General features: G+C 33.8%; 1 protein-coding gene, 1 long non-coding RNA gene and 1 pseudogene across 2 annotated transcripts; 1 reads left to right on the top strand and 2 right to left on the bottom strand.

Moving 5' to 3' along the window:
- Nucleotides 1-5,430: 5,430 nt before the first annotated feature.
- On the bottom strand, nucleotides 5,431-9,661 carry LOC124826159 (protein NPG1-like). Its single transcript, XM_088114108.1, has 6 exons — nucleotides 9,476-9,661; nucleotides 9,130-9,300; nucleotides 8,544-8,748; nucleotides 7,113-8,314; nucleotides 6,123-6,270; nucleotides 5,431-6,010 (listed from the first exon to the last, which is right to left on the bottom strand). Exons 2-6 carry the CDS (start codon nucleotides 9,280-9,282, stop codon nucleotides 5,688-5,690), a joined length of 2,031 nt encoding a protein of 676 aa, XP_087970234.1. The 5' UTR covers nucleotides 9,283-9,300; nucleotides 9,476-9,661; the 3' UTR covers nucleotides 5,431-5,687.
- Nucleotides 9,662-10,667: 1,006 nt separating this feature from the next.
- On the top strand, nucleotides 10,668-13,606 carry LOC148206639 (uncharacterized). Its single transcript, XR_015786202.1, has 2 exons — nucleotides 10,668-11,163; nucleotides 13,348-13,606. It is a non-coding gene; the product is annotated as an uncharacterized LOC148206639 (long non-coding RNA).
- Nucleotides 13,607-14,225: 619 nt separating this feature from the next.
- LOC148206638 (putative serine/threonine-protein kinase PBL2) lies at nucleotides 14,226-17,762 on the bottom strand (annotated as a pseudogene).

The raw sequence follows: 17,762 nt of genomic DNA, 5'->3' as shown, positions 1-17,762 counted from the left end.
AATGTTTTATTATTCTTTTTTTGGTTTATTAGAGAGAGTTGGGGCGAAAAAAGAAAACAGGCCCAAGGCCTTTCCATTCTTCAGCTCAGGAGACCCTTAGGGGTTTCTCCCATTCTTCTCAACGCACCATTTCACCGCCACTGAGACCAAGGGTCTCTTTCTCTCTGAGCAGGAGAAGCCAAAGGTACTCAACTCCGCCGTTCTCCGACCACCTGCCAACCTCCGTCCAAACGCCACCGCAGTGCGCGAGGGGAGAACACACTCACCTTCTGCCTTGCATCCCCGCCGCCGCTCCAGCCAGAAATGACCACTGCGCGCTGCCGTCCGGACCGTCATCAGCTCTAACGCCCACTGTCGAGTCTATCCCCGGCCGCCTGCTCCAGCTCCTCCCCTCTTCCGTTCTCGCGTGATAGATGTTGAAAGCGATGAGAGGATCCTCTAGGAGGTGTAGTTCAAGAACCCTTGAAGGAGCTCGATCTCATCCTCGTCGATCTAGAGTCGCTGGAACAGCCACCGCGAGTCATCTAGCGGAGGCTTCGGACTGGAGGAGTCACCAATGACGATGATGGTGGCGACGGCTATTGATAGTGATTTGGGGATGGGTTGGGTTGTTTCTTAGATTTCTTGCAGGTTTGGTGTGGTTCACGGTGGTCGGAGGTGAATGTTGAGGGTAGAGAGGATAATGATGATGGGTGTTGATGACTCGCAGGAATCGGAGATAAGGCAGAGGATGAAGATGGTTTTCTGTGATGCGCGTGATGGGGAGAATTGGTTTTGGAGGGTGTGATTTTGTCTAGTGAATAGAGAAGAGCGTGAGAGTGAATGGGAGATAGGAAAATGGTGGGTTCTCTAGCTTTGAGTGTGCTGAAGGAATTGAAAGTTTTGCGTGTGAAGGGGGTATTGATTGAAAATTAATGTTGGCCGTGAAGTAGAGGTGAATGAATGGAATGGGTTTCAAGAGCAGAGAGATTGAGATCAGTGATGGCTCTATGGACTGATTTCGTACTTGTGTTATGGCTTCTAGTTGTCGTTCAATGCTCCTTACTTATCCTCCTCTCTGAACATGGTTGTACTCCTTCTTTGTTGTGGGTGCAGTTAGTTGATGAATGATGAATGGTATTGGGGGTGAGGGGAGTCGAGACTGGATTATGGTTGAAGGTGGAGGTGTTGGCGATCCAAAGAGTCTACGAGTTTTCCCTTGGCTGTCGTCATCAGGTGTGGGGATGAATCTTGTTGAAACTTTGCAGCTTCAAGATGCTTCTCCCTTTTTTTTTGGTTCCCCTGGTCCTGAGGTGTCTGATAGATGGAAGCCAGAAGATGAATTCCCCAAAAATGGTTCCCCCTTCCCCATATTCACGGGTCAGATCAAACCAAAGTCAAAAGCGTGGCTTGTTCAATGGTTGCTTCCTGCAACCACCCCTACTCTGCTCTGCTGTATTTTCTCTTTCAGGTGACATAGCCAGAGACAGTGCATGCATGGCGCAGCAGAATTGCACCAAAATGGGTGATGGCGTGATGGAAAAAGAAAAAGCAAAACGCTGAAATTGGCTCAAATTGGACTGACATTTTTATGTTTTGTTTCTTTTCCCTTTTTTACTTATTTATTTTTTTATTTTTTATTTTTTTTTTAAAACATTTGACAAATGCAATAAAGTAAAAGAACATAAAAATAAAAATAGAATAAAATAAAACAGCCTAAAATAAAATAACTCTAAATGAAAAATTAGAAAAACCAAGAAATAAAACAAAATAGAACACAATATAATAAATACAATGACTCAAAATAACATAAAATAAAAACAGAATAAAGATAATATAAACTAAAAATAAATAAGATAAAATAAATTTCATTATTATTTATTTATTCATCCGGACGAAATTAGGTGTTGACACCATAGATGAATTTATTTATTACATTTAAGTCTTGTGATACTAAGGATAAGGTTTACATCAAACCAAGTACCACCAAATAGGATTTTATCTTTGTGTATGAGTTCTTCTTCAACGAGCTCAACATTGTTTTCTCTTTTTTTCGCTTTTGAATGTTGGATGTTAATATCCACACATGTGGATCCCAACCAACTTCGTTTTAACAATTGGGATTTTTTAAAAGCTTTCCAAATACATTACACTACCTTTAAATTACCCCTAACTAATAAGTTTATGTACTTTTTCAGTTAAACACACGGTTCCAAAGTCAATAGGGTATTTGTTAATGGTGCTCGACATGATCCTCAATTCATAATTTACATTTCTTCCTATAAAAACATCTTTAAACTAAAATGATCTCCTCACAATTCTAGCTTACAAACTTGGAGATAGGTTTATCACATTCCTTGGTTTCCTTCATTGGGTTAGACTTGACAAATTTAATTTAAGAGTTGAGTATCTTTTTAAGGTTATGGATAAGATAGACATTAAGATGATAAAAAATCTTCCTCTACCAATAAACAATAAAGGTCTCTTCAGCATGCCCTTTGTTGATGACCTTACAACCTTTTTCTCGATAAAACTTCCATTTCTCCCTTTAACCTCTACATACTTTCTATATGGTACATTTGCCTAACTATTTTTGTTTTCCTTTTATGCAAATTTTGACTATAAAAAGATTTGTGTTAAGCTTAATGCCTCAAATATTGATAAAGATATATTTGTTGACTTTCAAAAACTTTCATAAAATAGTAAAGGTATGACAAATAAAAGTGACAAGGGTTTTAGTTGGTGTTGCAGAAAGGAAAAAACTATGTTGGCTAACTTTTTTATCTGAACTCCACCTCTCAAATCTCCCTAAGTTATTGTTCCTCTAAGTATACCTCAATCACCACCTTTGTCAAATACTACCAATCATTTTTTGCCATGTCTATTCACAGAAGCAAACAAGGACCTCTAACAAGATTTTGGTCCTATAAGGTGAATATTGGGAATGGATATACAAATGGAATAGGCACTTGGGGTATGATGTCTATCTTAGTATTGATTAAAAATTGTGGTTGAGAGTTTTATGATGCATGGATCTCTACCTGTGTATACAAATTTGGGACATCAAATGAAGATTTCAATTACCTTAGCTCATAATTTAGAGGAAGGTAAAAGGGAAACATATGCTTATGAAGTAGAGAACATCATGTACGAAGTAATGCGTAATTGATTGGACCTAGTGCATGCTATTAGTATTGTTAACAATGATTCAAGTAAAAGGCTTTGAAGTGAGTATTGAGATACTTGAATGAAACAATATTGTATAGTTTGGTGTATAAACGATATACCCACAATAAATGTGTTATATGAAGGTTTTTGGTCGTAGACTATGTCAAGAATGTTGATATCAAAAGTCACTTTTTTGGGATTGTTTTTGTATTGTTTTGAATTGTAGCTTGTTGGAAAGCTAGTCTACAATTAGTGATGGGTTTATCTGCTACTAAAAAATAGTATATCGTCCTTACAAAAAGGGTGAATGACACATTGTGGTTGAAGGGGATGATGAGAGACTCATGTACATTGTGTATAATTATAGGACTACTATTTCTGATAGTCAAAGTGTCATACATATGATAATTATATTTACCATTAGAGGATTAAACACATAGACATTAGACTACAATTCATAGGAGATGATGTTTGGTTTGGAAATGTTAGACTTGAGAAGATAGTTTCAAAATAGAATTTTGTAGATGTATTTACAAAGTCCTCATCAAGATCGAGATTCAAACAATATCTAAAGCAAATTATTTTTTCATCCAATGATAAAGGAAGGTGATGCAAATATTTCTTCTATAATTTGAAGTTAGGGTGGAGAATTGTAATAATAGAGTTTAGATCATGATATATTCGGGTGAATAATTCAATGTATAGTAATGTTAAGTTTGAATAGACCATATATATATATATATATATATATATATATATATATATATATATATATATATAACTTTACTAGATGAATTGATACACTATATCTTGTGATAATGATTTAATGTATAAAACCTTCTAATGAAAAGAAAAATGTATTTTTAATCTTATTCTTGTATTTTTTTTTGTCATTGTTTTGAATCCAGCATAATAATGGATAATGTTAATAATATATTTACTTATTATTTTTAGCGTATGGAGTTGAGTGTCCATTTAAAACAATTTTATTGTCTCTTAAGTTTTCCTCTTCTTGTTCGGATAGACAAATCTTCAATTGATCGGGTGTACATGCTAAAGATACTTTGATGCTTAAGTAAGTTCAAATTCAATCAGTTAAGCAATTAATATTGTAATAAATGCATCATAAAAGTCTCAACAACCATACATTTGACTTAAATTTAGGTTTCTCCATAAGCTTCTGATTAAGGTCACTCTAATCACAACCTAATTTTGTTAAACATGATTATTAACGTGTTTAAATTAGCTAATTTTGATGGTAACTAATTGATCTTCTCCAAGATTGGACGTTTGATTGAATTACTTTGATCAATATGTACCGATAAATACATATATAGTACACTTCTAATAATGCAAAACATACTAACTAAGAAAATGAGAGAAAAAAACAAAGTAGTTAAACATATAGTTATTATAAATAAATAAACAAATAAGCAAATATAAGTTAAATTTCCACCACAAACATAAATAAATTATCATATAAATTAATAAATTATATTATAAATAATAAACTATATTTTTTACAAATTATGTACAAAATAAGTACTTAAAATAATAAATTGTATCCTATGCCTTCAAACGGTCGGCCATAGGAATGACGATAGGTGGAAAACATTAAGTAACTTTAAGTATAACCTCTAATCAAATTTATTACAACCTCTAATCAAGTTTATTGCTAAATATTACTTATTAGGTATTGGATCATGATTACAATTTTGCTAATCATAAGTCCATCTTAAGACTTATAAATACATGTAAGAGGTATGCATTTATTGCGAATTTAAGATTTTATTATGATATCAAAAAAAATGTAAAAAAATATTTGATAGTGATTCTCAACCACCCAAAACATAAACAAAAAATATTAATAAAATAAATATATATTGATAAATATAATAAAGTATGTCACTATCGTATTAGCATTTTATTATATCTTCATATAAGGAGGGAATATTTTTCTAATCTAACTATAAAATCTATCTATAAAATACACAAACAAAAATATAAACTTCTTATATATGTCATATATATAAAACATACACTAGCAGTACATAAACAGAAACTTTGTGTCATTTGAAGAAAATTTCTCAAAAAAAAAAAAACAAAAAAAAATTACCCTGGAAATTTAATGGTAAATTGTGGCTCTTTCTCCTTCTTACACGTGGTCATCCTAGTAAATAACATTCAAGTTCTCACATTCTCACACAGACGTACATAACAACACAAGTGAAAGACTATTTTATCAATGATGGTATATGCAAATAAAGAACAAGAAAATTGAATATTTCCGGTATACCTTTCAAGGAAGCATCTCACATTTACAAGCAATAAAGGAACCAAACACAATAAAACCCCTTAAGTTCTTTACAATTAATGAACCTCGTTGTTATCTTATTTCCTATTCTCGGATATAAGCCAACTTTTCTTCTTAGAAACTAGTTCCTTATGAAAAGAATTTTAAATGAAAAAAAAAATGATACATTTTCAAAAGTGACGACAAAAGATTATACGAATATGTAAAAGTTAACCAAGGACTGTAGTCAAATCATAGAGCTGAAACCTTCAATGGGATCAGATTCTTCAAGCAAGGAAGCTGCTTGGAAGCAATCAGCAGCATCAGATATTCGGCCATCAGCCTTGTGAGTTAATCCCAAGTAATACCAAGCCATGCGGTTGGTGGGTTCTATTCTAAGTGCATCACAAAGTAGGCATCTAGCAACAGGTGCAGCAGAAATAAAATCGATTTTCAGTATCAAAGAAGCCATCAAGATCTTGCTTGGCACATAGTTTGGTTCAAGCAGAACCGCATTCAAAGTAGCAATGAGAGCTTCTAAATATTCTCCACGACCTTCGAACATAATAGCTGGGACAATCACATTGAAAAATATGAAATGTCAATTTCATTTAAACAAGAGGGAAAGCACAAGTTCAATGTGGTAAAGTAAACTGTTGACAACATAAAGATTTGTTCTTGCCTTCAGCGTGTGTTGTTGCTGGTGAGTATTCCTTTAACTCTTTCGCCTTTTGCAAACAAATTTCGGCATCCTTCCAGTGAGAAAGGCTTGCATATAAATTTGCCAGACCATGCCAAACTTCAAGTTCGTTTATCTTATCATCTTCAACCTACAAAAGAGTTAATAAAATAAATGTAAGATTAGCCATGGCATCCACATTTTATAATCGAAGAGTTTCATATTAAGCAATTAAAATATCTAGACAAAAAACTCATTTCCTTAGTTAAATAAAAACTTCCTTTTTTATGTACGATACAATATGTGAAAAATATCTCAACATATTCTGAAGTTTTACTTCTTAGGACTAGTTTATCTGTTTCCTCAGTTTTCATTACCTTAATTTAAGGGTAAATAAGAATAGTGTTTTATGTTTTACCGTCATTAAACAATAATAGAAACCGGAGCTGGAAAAAATATTTCCATGTTTTAGGAACCTTGCAGCAAAACTATGACATGACAAGTTATGATGGATGATAAGACTCATGTTTAACTCAACAAAACAGAGAAAGGGGGAGAAATAATGGACGAAATTGATTGAATGTGTTTTACTTGTGTTATGCATAACACCAAGTATGGAGTCTCACTAGGCTAATTGGGAAAATTTCCAAGGCAGAGTAATGTTATCTATGAAAACTAAATTCTTGTAACATGTGATACTTAAACTCATTAAACATGTAGACCAAAATTCTTCTAACAAATAGCTTTGAATTAACAACAATATTGGAGGAAATCCAATCCCCTCATTACATGTTATCCAATTACAACGGTAATATAAAGTCAATCCCATCCATGGGAAGTCATTGAAATCGTTTAATCATATCGTTATTAAAATCCACAACATTCACATCAAAGCTACATGTCATCATCACTATTATTCGATAAAACATATCACGATTGAATTAAATTTAAAGATAATATTCCTTGGAAGAAGAGAAGATTGCATAATCATACCTGTGAACCTTGTTTAGGTGGCCCAGGTGATTTCCTCTGGGCTTGAACCAATGCAAGAAGGTACCGATAAATTTCAATAGCATCCATGGGTCGTAATTGGGAGATCTTCAACTTGGCTTTCAGCCTGAGTAATGGCCCCTGCTCCCATTTTGCAGTCTCGTCTACAGCTGCATCAGTGACTACTTCGGCCTCTGCAAATCTTTTTTGTGCAGACAAAACTAGAGCAAGCAATCTCCAACCTTTCAATGTAGAGCCACCAGTTTTGTCAAAGAACTGTTTAGCGCAAGATAAAGCAACAGTTAAATTTCGGTGCATAGCATATTGAATAGCCAATTCAAAAATGAGATCAGCGTTATTTTGCTCCAATCTAATTGCCTTCTCTAATGATTGTAGAGCTTTGGATTGAAGGTTAGACCTCTCATGGTCAGAAGAACAAACCCTAGCCTGTTTTCCTAGGCAAAGTCCCAACATCCTAAGACCCACACCTTTCAAATGCTCATCTAATCCTCGGGCATTATTGATTACTCTTTGTGCATAACCTACTCCCTCAGCACCAAGATGAGGATCCTCACTACAAACTTTGGCAGCCAATAATAATGCTATTAGGTCATTTGGTCGTTCATGTTTATGTAAAGACATCCTAAGTAGATTCAAAGCACTTTTATTTTCTCCAGCTATACAATTACACATGGCTATAAAATTCCGACGATCAATGCGGTGGTATACACCAGGTATCAACTCTTCAAATTGCTTTGCTAAAATAGAGGTTTGTCCACATGTTGAAAGTGTGAAAGTCAGGTGTTCCATAACTGAAGGATCCCACTTTATCTTACCAAGGATGAAGTTTCTCAAAATAATCATTAAAAGAAGAATTGCCTCTTCCAGATTGCTTTTGGGTACATAAGACCCATCCGTCTTGTTAGGTGGACTTGCCTCCACTTCACTGTACAACAAAAACACAGCAAGTGCCTTCTGAATTCTTGCAACAAATTCATTATCAAGGTTCCATTGGCTAAGTAGGGCATTCCTATAAGCAGACAATGCCTCATCATAACGACCAACCTGTTTCCAAAGCTCTGGAAGGAGCTCCACTACACGACTGGCTATCTCCTGCGATTTATTGTCGACTTGTGTATCAAATGTACCCTGACCATATGTCTTCTCAACAGCATCAAGAACACACTTACACTCATCAATAGCTTCTGTATAAATCCATGAAACAAGTTTTTCAATGTATTAATATCCCTTAGAATTTGGTTTTTAAACAAGTAATAGTGTTGGGTAATCCATTTACCCAACTTCATCTAGTGGGATGTTGTGGTAAAGATAGAATACTTCAAAGTGTATAATGGAGGATTCACCTCCATTTAGAAAGAAAAATCAAACCACAGGTAGAAAACAACTTTCAATAGTTGAAATAATGGTTAATACCAGTACATTTGTCCAACTTTTGTAGAGACTTGATTCTTAGGTAGACGACTTCAAACAACAAAGCATTCTTCACTGGTCCTTTTTCCGAAAGGGAAGTTTGTAATTGTTGTATGATTGGTTGAAGATCAATTCCATCAAACACTTGAAGAGCATTTTTCACGTTACCTCTTTGATACTCTAATTTTCCAAGAACAGCCTTTGCTTCCTATCAACATATAAAAATAAAAACAAGTGACTACATCGATTTAACTCAAAGGGATCCATCAATTCAATCCCAATACGAAATGAGACATGCGGTATATTTGTATTTGTAAGAAATTTGATGGGATAATAATATAAATACTCACTTTAACCACTTTATTTTAATAATATAATAATATATAAACAGAACCAATTCAAAATCCAATCACATTACATAAAACCATTCCAACACATATATCTCATAAGGCCCTACCAATTCAAAATAGTAACAGTGAGGGAGCAAATTTAGCTCAGGTAATTAGTTATGGTGATGAACAATATGACATTGTAACATTGGTTTCAGGTTGTTGGAAGATGAATATTCAATTAACAAACAAAAATGAACCTCGGAACTTAGTGACAACCCATCACGCAATGTTGTTTCTGCTTCTTGAACATTTCCTGCATCAAGTTTGGCCTCAAGTTCTGCCGCATTGACGCTATTTCCATTCGCGCAAACCTCGCGACTCGTCTCACGTTCGTTCTTGTCAGACTCCATCAATCATTATCTCACCACCTGCACAAATGTATGCCTTAATTAACTTTATAAATCCAGACATTATCATTTAGGATTGTTGTGTTTCTTATCAGTTGTCCGTACGTAACAGAAAGAAAGGGAAATATTGTTGTGAACAGAGAATAATGAAAATAAAAAGGTGGATCCATAAAACCAAGAAGATTAGAAATATAACCTTAGCGTCGTCAAAAACAATATGGCTCCAAATAGCGATCTCTGGGGAGGTTTTGCTTGTTCGGTGTTAGATTTAATTTTGCAGTTTTTGTTTTTGTTTTTACTCTGGAATTTTGTTTCAATGCAATTTTCAGATCCCACGAACAAATTATTTGAAAATTTGTGTTTATTTTTTAATCTTTCACCGTGACCCAGAAACAAATAAAAAGAAAAAAACGTGGAAGGATGATGAATTAGTTTTAATTCCCATACAAAATGATGAGGATCATAAAGAAATGATTGGTAAGGAACATTAAGTATTATAATAATAGTTTAGTATGTGTTCTTATCAAAATTGTAGGCACATATTATATTGATATAAACCTCAAAAGTTGTACTACTAAATAACTCTCATACTTTCAAATTTCAAAACTAATAATATTACATCTTTTACTATATTTAGAAATACTACTTAATACTTACATAAAAAATTACCAAAATTAAAAAATTAAACTTCTAATATAAATATTATAGCATTTTCATAAACAGTTTGAATGATTTTTTATTTCTGAAATATTATTTTTTTATCAACAAAAAGATAATTTATTATTTTATATGTTTATAATACACTTTATTTTAATATATGATAATTGTAATGAAAATAGTATAAACACTATTTTGGAATTATCATATTATAAGTCTAACATTATATACCAGAGTAAATAAAAGATTATTTATACAAGATCTTTCTAAAATAAAAACTAGAATAGTTAACTACTCTATTCAACTAAATATTTGCGTCATCACCTCCCAAAATCTATTTCATGGAAACGTCATCACATCTGCTCACACCAATCAGGTGATAATTGCAAAAGAAACCAACAAACACAAAGAACATACAAAGGGTTAGCTAATGTCAAAAGAAACAACACATTATATCAAAATTCATCATACATCACATTTCATAAAAAAATAAACAAACATCCTAAGCATATCATGAACCTAGACCTAACCATCCAGATACAAGTATGAATGTCGAGATATGACGAGTCATGCATTTATGGTTGTAAGACCCATAGAAAAATCAAAATAATTTTATGAATGTTGTGGTTTTGAATAATTAATTATGGTGTGCATTCATATGTAAGATAAAGATTATTGTTTGTATTTCTTTTTACCATTTTGTTTAGCTTGGTTTTTCTTGTATTAATTATTTGAATTTGATGTAATTTGTGCTTACCATGTTTGGTTAAAAGGAGGGACTTAATTAAAAAAAAAAATAATAATAATAAAAACTAATACTAATATGGAAAGAAGAAGATGAATCATGGAGGTTGATCTTTCCCTTGAAACACGGATCCATGTTTTTCCTAGGTGGGCTCTTTTAATTGTTGGCTATACATTTAAAAATTCATATAAAACAAACACATCTTGGAGCAAGCAAACTACGGGGGACATAGACCTTAAATTAGGAAATTGGGACCCATTCATTTGAAAACTTTTCCTACAAATTATTGTAACTTAATGTTTAACAATGTCTGAGGGAATGTGTCAGTGAGTTCTATTTAAAGAAAAAAAAAATAATCAAAGGGGGATAGCAAAGAAAGGGGAGTAGAACGTGAGAACTTTCATGCACTTGTGAAATTGGAAATCAAGCAAAGGTGTGGTCTAGGTGTATCAAGAGTGAAGAATTTCTTGCAAGGAGAAGAGGTAGGGGAGCTAATCCTTTCTTGATTATGATCATGAATATGAGTATGCATGTGTTAAAATTGGTAATGGTAGTTATATATTGACTTGTGTAAAATTTGGTTTTCAAGATTATAATCTCTCATTTTCGAGTTACTGTGGTGAAAAATTTCTATTAATTGTTTTCACCGTTGGATTTAGCTAAAATTTTAGTATGTGAATCCTAAGACCTATTACTAAACTTTGACCGTTCGGATTTGAAAATAGAAGTCTGTAATTGGAGAAATAAGTTCTGCAAGATTGAGTAAATTAGTTACCCCTGTAGTTCTGTTACTGAGTTGTCTCGGTATAATATTGATTCTGACCTATTGGACCGTTAGATCAACCTCAAAATTTGATATATGATCCCTAAGACATATTAATACACTTTGACCGTTCGGATTTGCAATTAGTAGTCTGTACTTGGAGATATATATCCTACATGTTTGAGTGAATTAATTACCCCTGCAGTTCTATTACTGAGTTCCCTTGGTAAAATATAGATTCTGACTTATGGGACTGTTAGATCAACTTGGAAATTGGATATATGATTCTTAGAATACATTATTACAGTTTGACCGATCGGATTTGGAATTGAAGGTCTATGTTTAGAGAAAGAAATTTCGAAAGTTTGAAATATTTGATGAACACTGCAATTCTGTTCTTAAGTTATAATGGTAAATATTTCATATATATTCCATTTACCGTTAGATTGAGCCCAAACTTTAGTATGTAGTTCATAAGACATATTAAGTGATCTTGACCGTTCAGATTTGGAATTAGATGTCTGAGGTTAGAGGAATTCATTTCGCAATTTGAGTTTAACCGAGAACTACTTAAATTTCTGTTTCTGAGTTACCTCGGTAAAACCTCCATATCTACTTATTTAGCCGTTGGATTACCCTGAATTTTTAGTATGTTGTTCATAAGAGATAGTGGCATACTTCGACCGTTCGGATTTTAGATCGGAGTTACAGATTTAGAGATATTAATTTCGTACCTTCTCAGGGATCTCAATACTGTTTAATTTATGTTTTGGATCATTTATACAAAATTGATGATTTTCGCCTCATTAACCATTGGATTGGACTGAAAAGCCTACCATATGATCTAAACATGTTGTTGATTAGTTTGATTGGTTCAGATCGTCGATAAATAATATATTGAAAAAGGTAATTTGGTTAATTTGTGCTACTTTGTTAAGTAGAATTGAAACTGAGATATGTTGATTGGTTATTATGTACTTGTTAAGCATGATTGGTTTGAGATTAGTGGTTGAGATGGCATGTGATTGGTTATGAATAATATGTTAGGAAAATGTAATTTGGTTAATTTGTACTACATTGGTAAGTAGACAAAAGGGAATTGAGAAAAGTTCACCGGTTTTCTTATGCTTGTTGAGTATGATTAGTTTTGGATGGGTTGTGGTTGATTATGAATAATTTGTTGAAATAAGGTAAATGATGTTGGTTTGCGCTACTTTGGTAAGTAGGCGAGTAGATGTTGGGTCTGCGTTACTTTGGTAAGTAAGCAGGGTGATTTGCGCTACTTTGATAAGTAGGGAGGATGAGATGATGAATGAAGAGATAAAAAGAACGATATAAATTGTGCTACTTTGATAAGTAGGCAGATTAACTATACTGTGCTACTTTGGTAAGTAGACAGTATTGTCTTGCTGCGCTACTTTGGTAAGTAGGCAGAAGAACTTGGTTTGTGCTACTTTGGTAAGTAGGCAGAAGATCTTGTGTTGTGCTACTTTGGTAAGTAGACAATATCACCTTGTTGTACTACTTTGGTAAGTAGATAATAAAAATCACCTTGTTAGATTACTTTGGTAAGTAATCAGTATATCATGGTTATACTACTTTGGTAAGTAGACAGAATGATTGTTGACTGCTGTGCTTTGGTAAGTAGGCAGATTAATAATATGTTGTATTGACTCTAGTGAATCGACTGATGATTTTGACTGGAGAAATATTATAAAGTATCAGTGTAATAGTTGGTTTCTGAGTATGTTTGAGATGTATGTACTTGACTGATTGCCACACTTGTGATGTTAGTAAGATTGTGGATGATGTATATTTCTTGAATCGGTTAGCTCACCCTACTGTTTGTGTTTGTGCATGTGAATGCGATGATCGTATAATGTGTGATATTATACGGGAGCAGAAACTATATCAGATGAATTAGCAGATGGTTCTGGACTTGCTTAGAAGATGAGAGATCTGTGGGGAAAAGGAGACATGGGGAATTTCTAAAATAAATCTGTGTTTGATTTCCGAACTGTGAGAAATTTTAAATTTCAGAAGTTTATGAACTGTGTGGACTTTTATTTTCAGAAGACTTGTGCTGTAATAAAGAACTTAATATTGTATGGGTGTTGAAATTTGTTAAAGAAAAATTATATATGTATTTTGTGGAATATAAATTGTAACGCCTAAATCGGGGTGTTACAATGGTGGCCTCTACTGCTCTGCATAGCCATTGCGAATTGGTTTCACCCCACCATACACACACACACACAATGTTAGTCTGTTTCGTGTCTTAGGCAAAGATGGAGCACCTAGACTCACTAGTGGAAAAATGACTTTTTATAACGTACAAAAATGATATTTTATATCGTAGTTACTGGGGATATAGTTCTGGGCGATATAGTAAGTCTGCGCATTTTATAACGTAGCAAAAATTTACGGTATAATATGCGCAGTTTATTATAACAAATTCTTCATTTGTCCGTTATAATAGGTGGAAGATATTATAACGTAGAACGTAGAAAATTTTGTACGTTATCATACATTGCTTGATTATTAAATTTGACATCCATTGAAATTATAATAATATTCCTGTATTATCATCTCATCCAATCTATTTATAATAAATATAGCTTTAAATAAACAAATTTATTGAAACTAACAAAATAGAATTCATATCAAATATTAAATAGTCTAATATTTAATACATCATTTATACATGAAACTATATATTAAATCCAAATATTACATTAATGTACATACACTATTTAAGTGTAGCCAAGTTTCTTCTAACACTTAAAATAAAAGAAGCCCAGCTCTGGTTGAAACATGAGTGTTGTCTCCTGTAGGACCATCTCTTGCCAAGCCAAAATCCGAAAGCTTTGGGTTGAAATCCTACATATATCATAGTTCTACTCTTTCAGAATGAAGACATACATGCAAACAACAGGTGTTGTTTTCTTCACAAATTCACAAGCCAAACTTTTAGTGTTAAATACCGAATCAAGTAGGATGTTGGCTGCCTTTAAATCACGATATATAACATTTCTATCCAGGGTATGTAAAAATGTTAATCCTCTTGCAACAGCAACTGCAATGTTGATCCGGATAGTCCAGGGAATAGGTTGAACACCTTCTGCAGAAATATAAAACCAAAATTAAGGTATTATGAATCAGGAGGAAACTATGGTTCAGTTCAAAAACAACTATGTTGAATATAAGGGTGTAAATACTAAACAAGTCAGAAGTTATGTTAGGGTCTGAATTAGAGGTTAAGCCGAGCGTTCAAACAAGCAAAGTTATGACTTTAACATTGACATATAATAGACAATCAGATCAGACTCAGATTTTGCAATTATGAATTAGACCAGGTTTAAGATTACCAAAGTTTGGCTTAATCTCATTCTAACCCCTTTGTACATTAGTATTCAAATGGCTTAATGGAGACTAAATATGTTGAGTGAATGCACAACCTCTGCATGAATGATTTTCCAAACTTCCTTTATACAATAAGCAAGACTAAGCTTTGGTGGTAGGCCTAAACTCAAACTAGAACAGATTAGGTTCAGGTCTACAACCAAAGCTTAGTCTTGCCTATTTCAACCCCTTTGTACAATGGTACCCAATGCATCATTTCAGACTAAATATGTTGAAGAGTAAATGCACTACTTACTTCTAAATAAATGATTTTCCAAACTTCCTTTATGCATAAACTCATAAACTAGAAGCCTGTTTTTTCCATCTGAGCAGTAACCAATAAGTTTCACCAGATTTTCATGGTGAAGCTGGCTTAGATAATTGACTTTTGCCTGCAAACATAATGGGCAGAAAATGAGTCAAGGCTTACCAACACCAAGAAGTTATACAACAGTTTAAGAGTTTGTGTAGGACTTGGACATACCAGCCATTCTCTGTGGCCTTGAAAACTTTCTGGTTTAAGGTTTTTGATGGCCACAACAACTCCAGTCCCTGGTCTTGTGGGAGCATAAGTGTTCTCATCTATCCATCCCTTGTATACAAACCCAAACCCTCCTTCTCCAATCAAGTTTTCTTGCCTGAAGTTCTTAGTGGCCTCTTTTAGTTGATTGAAGGTGAAGGACTTTAGGATACTGGAGATGCGTTTGTCAACATTTGATCCTAAAGTTTTTAAAGGAGCTTTTCCTTCAGTAGATTTTGAGTTCTCTTTTGTCTTACTTCGAGACTTTGAGCCTCCTGAGAGTAAATGAAATGCAAGTTACAATCAGCCACTACAGTAACTTCTCTATTTCTGTACAGAAGATTGTACTATTATGCGTAAATTAATCTGAAACACTGTCTAAATATTAATTTGGCACACATGTATATACGCAAATATTGTCACTTCTTTGAGAGAGATGAAATCAAAGAGTTGAAAGGCAACTAAGAATGTTAATTCACACCAGTCACTGCTTCTAAGAAGAAATAAAAGGCGAAAATCATTCAACATTATTTAGAACCTGAATCAAAGCGAAGAAACCTCACAATTTCCATCATTTTCATACCAATACCCACACAATCTGGAGGCTTACATTTAAGTTAACAAAAAGACAAAAAAATCCATCCAGTTCTACGAAACCAAGGCCTTGAGAACACTAAAAAACAAGAAAACAGAACAAGAAGGTTCATAGAAAAATAGCTAGTCCAGTAATCTTCCAGGTTACAGCCTGTGAACTATTGTTTTAACTCTTACCCTTTGGAAACCATCGCCTTCTTCTTCTTCTTCTCTCCGTGTAAACCAAAGACACAAAAATGGAACCATCCACCATGACAAAACAAATATCAAAATTCAAAGCATCAAAGCAGAAGAAAAACAAATCAAGGCTTATTTATATTTTGCACTAAAGAAAAATGAGGGCAAACACACACACACACACACGATTAAAACAACCAAATTAAAACTGACCAAAGAAACTTGTGGAAGACACATGAGCCACTGGTTTTCTGCAGCTGTTTCCAATGATCAAAGTTTTAATCTTTTGTATCAGAGGAGAGAACAACAACACCAATGGCGAACAGGGTGCGAATGAAAAGATCTCCACCAAACGAAACACAATCCCCACCAATCTAAGAAATTAGTGAAATTAATAGAAGAAAAACATAACAAATTAGGGAAAAACATAAAACCTACTTGGTTAGACTTCAGAGATTTCGAGGAAGAGGCAGCGGAGCCACTGCGTGAGAGGAAAGAGGCAGCGGAGCCACTGCGTGAGAGAAATGAGAGTGAGAGGGAACGTGAAGAGAGGAATGAGACGAAGAGCCACTGCGTGAGAGGAATGAGAGTGAGAACGTGAAGAGAGCAATGAGACGAAGAGGAAAAGAGGAATGAGAGTGAGAGGGAACGTGAAGAGAGGAATGAGAGTGAGAGGGAACGTGAAGAGAGGAATGAGAGTGAGAGGGATAGTGAGATATTATAACTGATTTCTAAAAATCCGTTATAATACATCAATAATAGGTTTTCAACTTATTTACAAGTTTGCCACCGCTTTTCATATTATAACTGATTTTCAAAACTACGTTATAATATGTCTTAAACTTATTTACAAGTTTGCCACCGCGTCTCATATTATAACTGATTTTAAAAACTACGTTATAATATCTCCCTATTATGATGGATAATTTTTATCCGTCATAATAGGTTTGTTATAAAATGTCATTTTTCTACTAGTGACTAGAATTTCTTACTACTCTAACCATATACACTACCCCTCTCTAATTGAGAATGAGTGATCATTAGAGTGTCATGATAACCTCAAGATTGAGTTTCCTACATTCATACATACAATACTTGAAACAACCAATTAGAATTTCACCTTAAAAATTATTGTCTAACCATACCTTGAATACAAACATAACATCATGTATAAGCCATTATATCATTCAATAAATACTTTTACACAATCCTCAAAGCCCTAATATAGTTAAAAGTTACAAGAAAGCAAAAGAAAGAAAGACTCAAGACATGATCTGAACAGGTCACTCAACGCTTACACTCGCTTAGCGAAAAGAAAACTTTCTCACTCAATGCCTGCACTCACTCAATGAAAAGAAAACTTTCTCGCTCGACGAGGACTCTCGCTCATCCATTGTTACAAGAATATTATCCCTCAAACTAACTCGCTCTACAAATACAAAAACAATGGGTTCTGTTCGCTCAACGCTTACATTCGTTCAACTGAATTTCGTTCTACTCACTCAACAACCATACTCACTTAGTTAGAATGCAGAATTATGCAGAATGAAAATTTTACATAATTTGAGCCTACTAACCTTAAATTTTCCAACTCTCACGCTTCCACATTCGCCGATACACCCCAT

Source organism: Vigna umbellata, chromosome 1 (assembly GCF_029865625.1).
Source record: "Vigna umbellata cultivar VRB3 chromosome 1, Vumbellata_1.0, whole genome shotgun sequence".
NCBI classification, from domain to species: domain Eukaryota; kingdom Viridiplantae; phylum Streptophyta; class Magnoliopsida; order Fabales; family Fabaceae; genus Vigna; species Vigna umbellata.
Note: the sequence above shows the minus strand (reverse complement) of the source record. Positions and strands in the feature narration are given on the sequence as shown.

Coding starts and splice junctions, on each gene's coding strand:
- LOC124826159 (XM_088114108.1), bottom strand. CDS start 9,282: ATGGAGTCTGACAAGAACGAACGTGAGACGAGTCGCGAGGTTTGCGCG. Junction 8,749..9,129: donor GGTTGTCACTAAGTTCCGAG/GTTCATTTTTGT, acceptor ATATGTTGATAG/GAAGCAAAGGCTGTTCTTGG. Junction 6,271..7,112: donor CACCTAAACAAGGTTCACAG/GTATGATTATGC, acceptor ACTCTTTTGTAG/GTTGAAGATGATAAGATAAA.